At 44.5% G+C, this 12,666-nt stretch overlaps 2 protein-coding genes across 2 annotated transcripts in view; both read right to left on the bottom strand.

The window, feature by feature from the left end:
• L3MBTL1 (L3MBTL histone methyl-lysine binding protein 1) overlaps window positions 1–3,898 on the bottom strand; it is a 41,956-nt gene extending 38,058 nt beyond the window's left edge. The window contains exons 1-3 of the mRNA XM_063455690.1: window positions 3,816–3,898; window positions 2,995–3,109; window positions 1,425–1,534 (exon numbers count right to left, since the gene is read on the bottom strand). Of these exons, the coding sequence (XP_063311760.1) occupies window positions 1,425–1,534; window positions 2,995–3,097 (213 nt within the window). The 5' untranslated portion in view covers window positions 3,098–3,109; window positions 3,816–3,898. The remainder of the gene's footprint in view (window positions 1–1,424; window positions 1,535–2,994; window positions 3,110–3,815) is intronic.
• The window catches only part of SGK2 (serum/glucocorticoid regulated kinase 2), a 538,190-nt gene that overhangs the window by 71,302 nt on the left and 454,222 nt on the right, over window positions 1–12,666 (bottom strand). The window lies entirely within an intron of this gene.

Raw genomic sequence — 12,666 nt, 5'->3', positions numbered from 1 at the left:
CCCCCTCCCTCTGTCACTAGTCACCCCCTCCCTCTGTCACTAGTCACTCCCTCCCTCTGTCAATGTGTCACCCCCTGTCACTGTCACCCCCCTCCCTCTGTCAATGTGTCACCCCCACCCTCCCTCTGTCACTAGTCACCCCCTCCCTCTGTCACTAGTCAGCCCTCCCTCCCTCTGTCACTAGTCACCCCCTCTCTCTGTCACTGTCACCGCTCCCTCCCTCTGTCACTAGTCACCCCCCTCCCTCTGTCACTAGTCACCCCCTCTCTCTGTCACTGTCACCGCTCCCTCCCTCTGTCACTAGTCACCCCCTCCCTCTGTAACTAGTCACCCCTTCTCTCTGTCACCCCTCCCTCCCTCTGTCACTAGTCACCCCTCCCTCCCTCTGTCACTAGTCACCCCCTCCCTCTGTCACACTAGTCACCTGACACTGTGTCACCCCCTCCCTCACTGCCACTAGTCACCCTTCCCTCTGTCACTAGTCAACCCCTCCCTCCGTCACTGTGTCACTAATCACTCCAGTTGTCACCCCCACCCTCCCTCTGTCACTAGTCACCCCTCCCTGTGTCACCCCATCCCTCTCTCTGTCATTGTGTCACCCCCTCCCTCTGTAATTGTGTTACCCCCTCCCTCTGTCATTAGTCACACTTCCCTCCCTCTGTCACTAGTCACCCCATCCCTCCCTCTGTCACTAGTCACCCCATCCCTCCCTATGTCACTGTGTCACCCCCTCCCTCCCTCACTCTGTCACTAGTCACCCCCTCCCTCACTCTGTCACTAGTCACCCCCTCACTCTAGTGACAGAGTGAGGGAGGAGGTGACTAGTGACAGAGAGAGGGAGGATGTAACTAGCCACGGGAGGGGGACCCTGAGGGTGGGGGCACACTTAGGGCACTATAGTGTCAGGAAAACCGCTTTGTTTTCCTGACACTATAGTGATCCTTTAACATTTATTTAATGCACATATATTTGTGCATTCAAAGGGCCTGGGATCTAATTTTGCCCGGGGGCCCCAAAGGCTCTCAGTCCGCCCCTGTACATGATGTAAAACAAGATGTAGCCTGCCTAGCAGCTGTTCTGAATTTGGTAGGAGTCTCCTGATATGTGACCAGAGGCACCAGAGATAATTATCAAGAATGTCTGACACATTCATGTACAATTGTGAGCTGAAGTGTGCAAAAGTGTTTGACAGAGTTCTTTGAATGTTAAGACATGATTAGCTGACATGTCGTGGTGGGTTATCAAAATAAAGGTGTCAATCGAATGTTTCTCAACATTTAGCTCTTTGCAGCTTGCTTAAACTGTTAAAATCCTGCAAACCCGACCCAGGAAATCACAATCAGAGGGTGGTTTTCCATTCCATATAAACAAAAAAGATCAGTAGTGGTGCTTGTTAAAATATTCACAAAGAGATTTCCTCTCACCTGGGGATTCACGGTGACTGTGATAAGCTCCATCACTCTTGCATTCCTCTTTTCATCCCCCAGAGGGCTCTGTTTGTCTGTTGAGGTTGTAGGTGGTAACTTCACAGCTACTGTGAAAAGTCACATTCATAGTATAGGTTCACCTGCTGTACATTTTAAATAAGGATGTTCATAAAAAGAACATAATTGGGAACTGCTTAGAAATTATTTTATATCATATATCTTATGCAACCTTCTTAAAGGGACACTATAGTCACCATAACAACTTTAGCTTAATGACAGGGTTTTGCTGTAAAGATTATGCCCCTGCAGTCTCACTGCTCAATTCTTGGCCATAAAATCACAAATCACTTTGTTTCTACAACCCTAGACACCCCTCCCTGCATGTGACTTGCACAGCCTTCCTAAACACATCCTGTAAAGAGTCATCTAATGTTTACACTTCCTTTATTTTAAATTCTGTTTATCTTAGAATTTATAATCTCTTGCTCTGTTAATAGCTTGCTAGACCCAGGAGGAGCCTCTTGTATGTAATTAAAGTTCAATTTACAAATCAGGAGATAAAAACGTTTAAAGTTTGTTACATCAGATTGAAAATGAAACTTTTTTTGTTTTCATTCAGGTTGTGTCAATCACAGCCAGGGGAGGTGTGGCTAGAGCTGAATGAACAGAAACAAAAGTGATTTAACTCATAAATGGCAGTGAATTGAGCAGTAAAACTACAGAGGCATGATCTATACACCCAAATGGCTTCATTAAGCTAAAGTTGTTTTGGTGACTACAGTGTCCCTTTAACTGTTCGAAGTCAAGTATTAGGGTACACTAATGTGTTGAGCACTGAAGTCAAAAAACAAAAACAAACAAGTAGCCATATACGTCTTTTTAGCCCAAATCAGTCCCCACAACCCACCAACAGTCCAGGTTTTGTCAGTGTCAGGGAAATACATAAATCCTGGATTGTTGGTGGGCCATGATTGGTTTGGGAACCACTGATTTAGACAAATGTTGGGCCTTAGTCACTTACATCAGCTGGCTATCAAATGGAGATGCAGGGATGAATGTATACACATTTTATCTTCTAGCTCTCATATTATCAAAATATTGGCATGAGGGCACATAATGGAATTTAAAGTGTACTATAAAGCATACATCGTTCATGTGGGAGGCACAGATATGGTACCCAATGTGTCTTTCCTACCCTAGTGTTCCAAAGGCCACCAGACTGGCCAAAATGTTGTCATTCTCTATGCACTGATAGCAAATAAAATGGACTGTGGACTACCAAGAAACTGTGAAGGACCATAATTACTAGTTTTACTATATACCTGGACATTGGATCTGAAGGTCAGTGGAACCCTCATTATTACACCATAAAGAGTGTACTATTCCTCCTTTCTTGGATACAAATTGTTAATGTACTGAGCACCTAATGTGAGAGCGTATTGCTAGACACGTCCCTACAAGTTTGAATTATTTTTTTGCCTTGGGTTATAAAAAATTGTGTTTAAATAACATTGCGTTTAGAACTACTGATAGTCTTCCGTGTTTTTCTTGATTCACTGTCAGTTACCTGGTGGAGTGGAAGAGACCATTAGTACAGATTGCTCTCTGGATCCCTGGCATGAGGGAACATCAGTCTCTGCATCGTTTTTCATTTTATTTATCAAATCCATGGTGTCTGTCTCCTAGGAAAGTGGGTGAAAGCAGAATGGGGAAGATAGAGGGCATGGAGTAGAGACAAGTGTCAATGGATGCACTAAAAATAAATGTTAAAGGTAGAGAAGGTTTGGCTTTAACAGGTAAACAGAGGGATACATTTGGTAAATTGGTTATACGGAGAAAGCGCAAGAGGATGAAGGGTAAAATAATTAGCAGATCAGATTACAGACATGCAAGGGAGGAAGGGGTTAAATGGGAAGTGAGCTGGGGCAAATGAAGGGCAATATAAAAAAAATACATCTGGTGGGAAACAAAGAAAGGGAATGTTAAAGCAATAACAATGAAAAGGAAATATGAGATTTTGACAGTAATGAATAGAAATGGGAGAAGAAATTGAGATGATGAGCAATCAGATCTCTTTTCGTATCACAAAAAAAATTGCACACAAGCAAAAACACAGCCTGCTCTAGGGACACTGTATCTGGCATTCCCCAACTCATGCTGCACCTCCGCAGGTTTCCTAAATTATTATGGAATGAAAATGTATTGAAATCCTTCCTTTTATCCCCGGTGATTCGAGGCACTTGAATCCATTGTGTTAAGATTGGAAATATAGATATAAATGGATTTTGGAGGATATATTTTTTTTAAAACCCTTTTTTTTTTTGCTTGGTTTTTTTTTTCTGTTTATTTGCTTTAGTCCCCAAGTGGCAATGAAGAGGTTATTCTTACCTTGAGTAACAAGGGTGCTATTCCAAACAAGATCTGCAGGGCATGTGTGCGCCTGCGCTCCACAATTATGTGTGCAACAGAGTACGCACACACACAGCAGCAGGAGAGGAGAGGGGGAGAGTGGTATGGTGGGAGGAGAGAGAATGTTAAAGCCGCTTTCTAGTTACAAAAATAACAATAGGCTTGAAGATTGGTACCTTTATTAAAAATCATCTCCTTTGCCCTCAGTGTCTGAGCCAGAAGGAAAACGTTACAGGAAATGAGTGATGGAAATGCCATTTTTTTTTTTCTTTCATTTTGTGCATGTGAAACATTCTGCATTATAAAATGGCAGTAACAATTATTATGTATTGGAAGAACTGTGGAATGTACTATGTAATGGTAAGGCCATTTATATTTACACCGTGCATAAAGCATCAGGAAGGAAAAAATAAACGATTTGACTGTTGTAGTGTTTGTCACAGGAGAATATGGGCGATATGTTAGGGATTATAGACTCCCTGCCACATTTGCTATGTAGTCCATCCCAAAGCTTAGCAAATGGGCATTCTTCAAATCACATTAATACTTAAGATGGGTAAACAGTCTGATTTTTTTTTTTAATTTTTTTTTTAATTCTCTTTTTATTTGTGAGGCATAAGAGTTAACAGAATTATCAAAAAATATGCATGGTACATAAGACATTTGCAGTTGTAACAACGTGATATCGGACATGCTTTCATACATATGCGGTCCAGCCTCTTTTTATGGGAGTAGGCTACAATTTAGACATGCCGTACGTGGTAAGGTGGTTATGTTTAGAGGTCGGCGGTCATGAAGCACATGCCACATTACGACATTGAAAGTTGAACAAAAATTAACAAGTTAAACTATCTACTGAAGTAGAGATATATATGTAGGCACTACCATGTCCCCTTATGGTGTATAGCTGTATAGTACTAGTTGGGAGCTTTAGGCGTCGGTGTGTTTGCTCATGTTCCTGGTGTAGGGTTGATCCTTTTGACAGTTGGTGTCTATGGGTTGCTTGCTGCGGGTCCCTAATGCTCCAGGCAGGGATTTGGGGTGATGTGTATGGTCTCTCTTGTGTGAGTGGGCCCACATGTACCTGTTGATGTGTGTCCCAGATTGTTGGCGCTATTTATGTGGTGTCTAGGACTTTTGTGGGGTTGTGGTTACCCCTAACCAAGGGGGTAGCGGGGGGGGGGGGAGGGGTTGACGGAGTAGCTGCGGTGTTATTTATGTAGTCATCTGCTTGTGGTGCTTACAAATTTGGCTCCAAGAGGTGGGCAGGGACTGCCCTTGACAGTTAGTAATACCTTCTCTGGGGGCCTGGGTTCTATGTTGGCCTCTCCTATTGTGAACATGCATCAATATTAAACGGTAACACAAAACATGAACAGAAGAAACTGTGCTGCAGCTCTCGTTGCTGCCTTAGGTTTGGTTGTCTTTGAGTCCAGTCATGTAGCCGAGTCTAGGGATGTTGTTGCCCGTGGGACAAAAGTCACTGAGGTGTCAGGGTTCCAGGAGGTGGTCTGCTGCGGTGACTCTGTGGATGTAGGTGTGAGTCCTAGTTTGGACATCAGAGCGGGGACGTCTGCCCCAGTGGAGATCTTGTGGACAGTTCCGGCGTGGGTGATTGTGAGGAATCTTGGTAGTCCCCAGCGGTATTGTATCCCTTTGGTTCGTAGCTGGTTGGTAAGGTGGCTCAGAGACTTTCGCCATTGGAGTGTGGCTCGGGTTAGGTCTTGAAAGAAGGATAAATGTGAATTCTCAAATGTGAGAAGTGTTTTACCTCAAAGCGCTGTCATGATTTGAGTCTTGTCATAAGATGTGGTGCAGCGGAGGATTACGTCTCTGGCATCGTCGGCAGGTGCGTTCGGTGGAGTCGGGAGGCGATATATCCCGTCCAGGGTGATTTTCCGGGCTGTCGCCGGGGGCACCATGGTGGCCAGGAGTCTCCTTGTGTAGTGTGGCAGTTCGTCTGCCGTTATGTAATCTGGTATATCGCGAATTTTAATGTGGTTACGTCGTGCGCGGTCTTCCTGGGTGGACATCTGCAGCGTGAGTGTTTGTTGCGCTGTGTGTAGATGTTGCATATGATCCTTAATGTTGGACAGGCTGTTGTCTAATATTTCATCCTCTGTCGCCTTAAGGCGGTCTGTAACGTTTTGCATGTCAGCCTTGAGGATCCCTATGTCAGCAGAGAGCATTTGTATGTCTTGCACCCAGTTTTGTAAGTCCCTTTTTGTTGCTAGGGAGTTGTCAACTGGGGTCACCAGTGATGGTACTTGGACCTGTATTGGGTCAGGTCTGGGCTGAGTGGTAGGATGGGTCCCCGAGTGGGGTTGTGATGGTGTGGCTGGGGCCTCTGCGGCGGCCATCTTTGGTTGTGCCTGCCGCTGGAGTATGGCTCCAATGTCTGGGTGCTCAGCTGAGGGGCCTGATTGCATTTTTTGCGTGCGGCGCCCCATATTTACCGGAGTCTTGTCACAGGGAGATGTAGGTTTCCTCTTTATTTCAGGGCTGCTCTGCTCAGGCGTCCCGCCGAGGAGGAAATCCAGGTCGCGGTAAGCCGCTGGAAGGTAGTCCCGAGTCTTCCGTTTCGTTCTCCCGGTCTTCGGGCTCTGGAAGAAAGGCATCTAACTGTGCGGGTGAGAGTCCCGGTGCCGGTTCTCCCAGTTATAGGGCCGGATGGTGTTGTGGTGAGGAGATATTTGTAGATTATCGGCAGCTGTCTCAGGGGTGAATGGATATGGCGTCCATTCAGCTGCGGCTCCAGGCTCTGCCCCTGATTTTTTTTTTATTTGATTGCTCATTTTTATTTTTCCAAAAAGAACTTGGTCAAGAAAACAAAAGGTTTATTATTACTGACATTTATAAAGCACCAACATATTCTGAAGCGCTGTACAATTGGGGGAAAAGACAGTAAAATATAAAGCGACCTATAAAAATAAAGTAAAGGGACCTGTCATTGAGATCTGCTGAGATCTGTACATTAGAGTTCTTTTGTACATTATAAGTTGCTGAATAGCCCCTGAGCTTACAATCTGAAGGTTAAAATAGAAAGTTGAGACAAGAGATGATGGCCAGAGAGAATTAAAAGGAAAATTGCAGCAACTGGTAACGTGTGAAGGGAACGAGGAGGTAATTGAGTGAGATGTCAAACAGCTGGAAAAACATGCTATTAAGTTAGAAGGAACCAGGGTGGGCAGCAGGGTTGTGCTTTGTGGAAATTGGGTGGCGCTGTTTCTGTTTGCTGGTTTGTAAAATGTAAAAGAAATAAAAAATGTATTCAATAAAGCAAAAATAATAAGTCTTGAAATATCTATGTCACTGCTCATCAACCTTTTCTAACCAAGGCACATCGTGACTCTGACAAGAATTTCACGGCACACCACAAGCAAAAAAATAAAAATAATAATAAAAAATAAATATATACAAATATATATATATATATATAAAAAATAGGAGAACAGTGTCACTTTGCCCCCACAGAACATGGTACAGTCAGTTTGCCCATTAAATAAGCCAAGCCAGGTGCTTATTAATAAATACCACAGGATGTTTGTGTAGCATGAGAAGTTTGTGGGTTAGGATAGTGACTCGGTTTTATGGCGGCTTAGAGGGGAACAGCTTTATATATATATATATATGAGAAGGATGAGCCGTTAGGGGAAGCCCGTAATTGTGGGAGGAGTTACCCGGCCTATAAATACACAGACCTCCTCTGGGCTGAGAAGCTCATGGGGCACTGCCGCGTCCGGCCCAGCCGTGGCTTTTCCTGTTGCTGTTTGTGTAACTGCAGTTACACCATACTGGACATATTTCCATTAAGGTTCACGGTTTTACCTAAGCCTTGTATAATCCACAACTCCTGTCACAGGCACTTACTAGATCTTACATATTTTGCTCCCTGCTAGTAAACTAGAGAAGTTCCGATCTTTCTCATACATACTTCAGGTCCTTCTTGTGGAAGGACGCACAGTGGGAACTCATAATTAGATACAGCACTACTAGGTATCTCTTTCATATCCATATTGACAATCATAAGTTCTATTATTATCTAGGTTTCTACTATCCATATTTATCATGCGGTTGTTCACATTTTAATCCTTAACCACAACAGAGGTACTTTATACCCTTACCTCAATAAGCAGTTACACCATACTGGACATATTTCCATTAAGGTTCCCATTGTGTCTTTAGGTTCCTCTCTATGATATTTCTTTCTCAAGCTCAACCACACACTAGTTGGGCAAGATACGTATGTTCCAACATTCTTTCTATCAACTCATTACGTTTCTATTCCCCTACATTTCTTAGGGATTTATCAACTGGCTTTTGAGAGTATTGGTGTGTGCCATATTATTGTATATTTGTAATTCAGTCATGCAAGGCCTACACCAATCCTCATGCGGTGGTATTCGTCCATCAGTCCAACTCATAGCTAGAACCTTGCTCTTACCTCTCTAGGTTTTAGATAGGGCCTCACATGTTACGGTCACTCTTTTGAATCTCTTACTTGTCACAGAGAGGCCAACATTCATGCCACATCGTTCGGTGGCCTCAGTCTCTCGGCCAATTCATAGCTAGAGCCTCTAAGAGCCACTTGGCACTTAGTAGAGCTTCACCTTTCCCTCATTTAGCAAATTTTTCGCCATTTGGCACTATGCAACCCGCCAGTTGTTATACTATCACCTACATGACTCTCACATTTACTCTACATGTAGATGTTGCACAACTCAGAACTAGTAAGATATTTCAATCCAGGCTCCCCAGCCAAACCCTTTACCCCACCTAGTCCATGCACTCCAGATGTAACCCAGGATACCCCAACCCCAGTTCCTGGAAATCTTATACCATTCCAGTTTTACCACTGAGCTCCGACATAAAGACATGCCATTCCCTTTTTTGGCTTGGAAAATTTTGCTGTATAGACTCCGGTTTCTAGCTCTGTGCTCCCCTACCTTGTGGAAACACAGACAGCATAACAGGGATGTAGGCCATCTTTTCATTCTTATAAACAACTGTTGACACTAGTGATGTTTAGAATCTCCTGACTTTAGACATCTTACACTCCCAAGTAGTACCATGCGTCATGCTCCTTACTTCGATCCCAGCGTTACACAGCCAGTTGCTACCCAGCACGTTCTCGCGTCCTCTCCTCCTCCTTCCCCCAGCGGCAGCATGTCTAACGCTGCACACTGGGAGCCGGCACCCATATCAGTACGCCGGGGTCACTCACGTGACCCGGCGTTAAAGCGACAGTACAAAAATCACAGTGGGGGGTATAGATACCCCCCACGTGTGTTTGTTAATTCTGATTGGAAGCTATCCAATCAGAATTAAGGCTAGGATATTTATACTTACCTTTCCTGCCTCTCAGTGCCCTGTTGTGGTCTTTGCTTTATGTATTGATACTGAACGTGTGCTTTCTGGTTACGTACTCTCTGGCTTGTTATACTGACTTTGTGACTTTCTCCTACCCTTTGACCTCGGCTTGTTTATCGTTATTCTATTTTCTGGTTCCCCTTACTCGGCTTATCTCCTGACTATTCTGTGTGTGCTTAGCCCGGCCACTCTAAGGTCCGGTACTGCACACTTTCTGTGTGTGTGTCTGCGTGTGTTAGCGTGTTGGGTTCCCCGGAATTGTGACATTACAACAGGGCCATAATGGAACCTGCTGACATACCACAGCTCCTAGTTAATCAGGAGGCTAGAATGGATGGCTTGGACCACCGTATGGATCAGTTTGCTCAGGCTTTACAGACCATACAGGCTCGTACTGCACACTTGCAGCCTGCCGTCGAGGAGGCTGCTGTGCCCAAACCCATTGCCACTCCAGTACCCGTTCCTGCTCATGTAGTCCATATGACACCGCCACAGCGCTATAGTGGTGACCCAGCTTTGTGTCGTGGTTTCCTCAATCAAATTGACATCCATTTGGTAATGAATCCACGTTCCTATCCCACCGACAGATCCAAAATTGCCTTTTTGATCAACCACCTGTCCGGGAGAGCTTTAGCATGGGCAAACCCCATGTGGGAAAATATGTCTCCTATGTCCTTTGCCGATTTTTTGTCAGCATTCAAACGCACGTTTGATCAACCCGGTAGGGTTGCCTCTGCTGGCAAAGCTCTGCTTAGGGTTCGACAGGGTAACAGATCTGTAGCGGATTATACTATCGAATTCCGCACTCTAGCAGCTGAAGTGGTTTGGAATAACGACGCCCTCGTAACAGCCTTTCAGGAGGGTTTGGCCGCTTACATACTGGATGAAATAGCATCCAGGGAACTGCCTGTCCTTCTAGATGATGTTATAGACTATGTAATCCTTATTGATAACCGCATTAGAGAGAGACGTAGTCAAAGGCGGCTGGATACACGGGTGTTACCTGCTCTACCCAGTAATGCATTGCTAGCGTTACCCGCTCCTAGGCAGCCATCCCCAGAACCCATGCAATTGGGTGCTACAGGGTTAACTGAGGCTGAAAGAACGTATCGTAGAAGGGAGGGGTTATGTCTTTATTGTGGAAAGAGGGCGCACCACTGTAATACCTGCCCTAAATTACAGGGAAACTGCAGCACCTAAGGCCTAGAGAGGGGTCGGCCTCGGGTGTTATGACTTTGTCCCCTCATGTGTCCATCTCCAGACCGTTTTTTACGGTTTCTCTTTTGGTCAATAAAACCACCATAACAACTAAAGCCTTGATCGATTCAGGTGCGGCAGACAACCTAATGGATGAGAACTTTGCCAAAACCGCAGCCCTGACTTTGATCCGAAAGGCCACACCCTTGGCCGTTGAGGCCATAGATGGTAGACCACTTGAGAAGCCTCTGGTGACCCATGAAACCCAAGATATAGTGATGTCTGTGGGTGCTTTACACAAGGAAAGGTTAACCTTCCAAATAATTGACTCTCCTACTGCTTCCATCGTTCTGGGTTTTCCCTGGTTAGTTAAACACAACCCAGTACTGGATTGGGGTTGTTTAGACATACTCTCCTGGGGGGAATCCTGTCAACGAGACTGTATGGGCCAGGTACGTCCCGTTTGTTTACTCAACGTGCCCACGGCTAAACCACTTTCTGTTTCTATCCCTTCTGTGTATGCTGACCTTGCATTGGTTTTTGAGAAAAGGGAGGCAGATAAGCTACCCCCACACCGTGAGTATGACTGTACCATAAACCTATTACCGGGTACTATGCCTCCTAGGGGTAAGGTCTACCCTCTTTCTGAGAAAGAGAACCAGGTCATGGAGGAGTACATACGAGAAGCCTTAAATAAAGGTTTCATTAGAAGGTCCTCCTCTCCTGCTGGTGCTGGTTTCTTTTTTGTGGCAAAGAAGGAGGGCGATTTAAGACCGTGTATAGATTACAGAGCTCTAAATAATATTACGATAATAACATTACTGAGTTGTTTGATCGTGTCAAAGGTTCTAAATATTTTACTAAACTAGACCTCAGGGGGGCTTATAACCTTGTTCGTATCAAGGAGAACGATGAGTGGAAAACGGCGTTCAATACACGTAGTGGGCATTACGAGTATCTAGTCATGCCTTTTGGATTGTGTAATGCTCCTGCCGTATTTCAGGATCTCATAAACGATGTCCTTAGAGATCTACTGCATGTCTGTGCTGTAGTCTACCTTGATGACATACTTGTATATTCTCCAGATTTGAAGACACATCATACACATGTTAGGATGGTGCTTAAGAGGTTGTTACAGAACGGTCTTTATTGTAAATTAGAAAAATGCTTATTCGACCAAACTTCTGTACAATTCCTGGGTTATGTTATTTCTGAACAAGGATTCAGCATGGATCCTTCTAAACTGGAAGCTATACTGTCCTGGCCCCTTCCCCAAGGACTTAAGGCAATACAGCGATTTATAGGGTTTGCCAATTATTATAGAAAGTTTGTTAAAAACTTCTCATCCATCATTTCCCCTATCACTAAACTGACAAAAAAAAGGTTTACACCCCAGGGTTTGGAATCCTAATGCTATTGTGGCCTTCGAGACTCTAAAAAAGGCATTTGCCACTGCCCCTGTGTTACACCATCCTGATCCTTCCCTTCCCTTTGTACTGGAAGTAGACGCCTCTGAATCAGGTATAGGAGCAGTGTTGTCACAAAGACAATCGTATGACGAACCCCTCCTTCCCTGTGGTTACTTTTCTAAACGCTTGTCAGAGTCTGAAAAGAATTACGACGTCGGGAACAGGGAATTATTAGCTATAGTGATGGCATTCAAAGAATGGAGGTACTTGTTAGAAGGAGCTAGACACAAGATACTGGTTATAACCGATCATAAAAATCTCTCCTATATCGCAGATGCTAAGAGGTTATCCTCTCGTCAAGCTAGATGGTCTTTATTTCTCTCACGTTTTCAGTACATAATCACATACAGGCCTGGTTATCGAAATGTCAAGGCTGATGCTATCTTCCGCCAGTACGAACCTGTAGATTCTATCACCTCCACTCCTGAGCCCATTGTACCCACGACTAATATAATAGCTACTACCCGTTTGGTTATCTCATCTCTTTTTCTTGATGGTATCAAGTCATACCAATCCCAAGCACCCTCTGAGACTCCTATTGGTAAGCTATACGTGAAAGTAAAAGACAGCAAGAAGTTGTTAACTTTATTTCACACAGCCAAAACGGCTGGTCATCCAGGGGTTACTAAGACTTACAAGGGTCTTTTCCAACAGTTTTGGTGGCCCTCACTCAAAAAAGACGTGGTAGATTATGTGCAGGCTTGCCGTGTCTGTACACAGTGTAAGTCCCCTAATGTTAAACCTCTGGGACTCCTTATGCCCCTATCTGTACCCAAGAAACCGTGGACACACTT

Source organism: Pelobates fuscus, chromosome 5 (genome assembly GCF_036172605.1).
Source record: "Pelobates fuscus isolate aPelFus1 chromosome 5, aPelFus1.pri, whole genome shotgun sequence".
NCBI lineage: Eukaryota > Metazoa > Chordata > Amphibia > Anura > Pelobatidae > Pelobates > Pelobates fuscus.
Note: the sequence above shows the minus strand (reverse complement) of the source record. Positions and strands in the feature narration are given on the sequence as shown.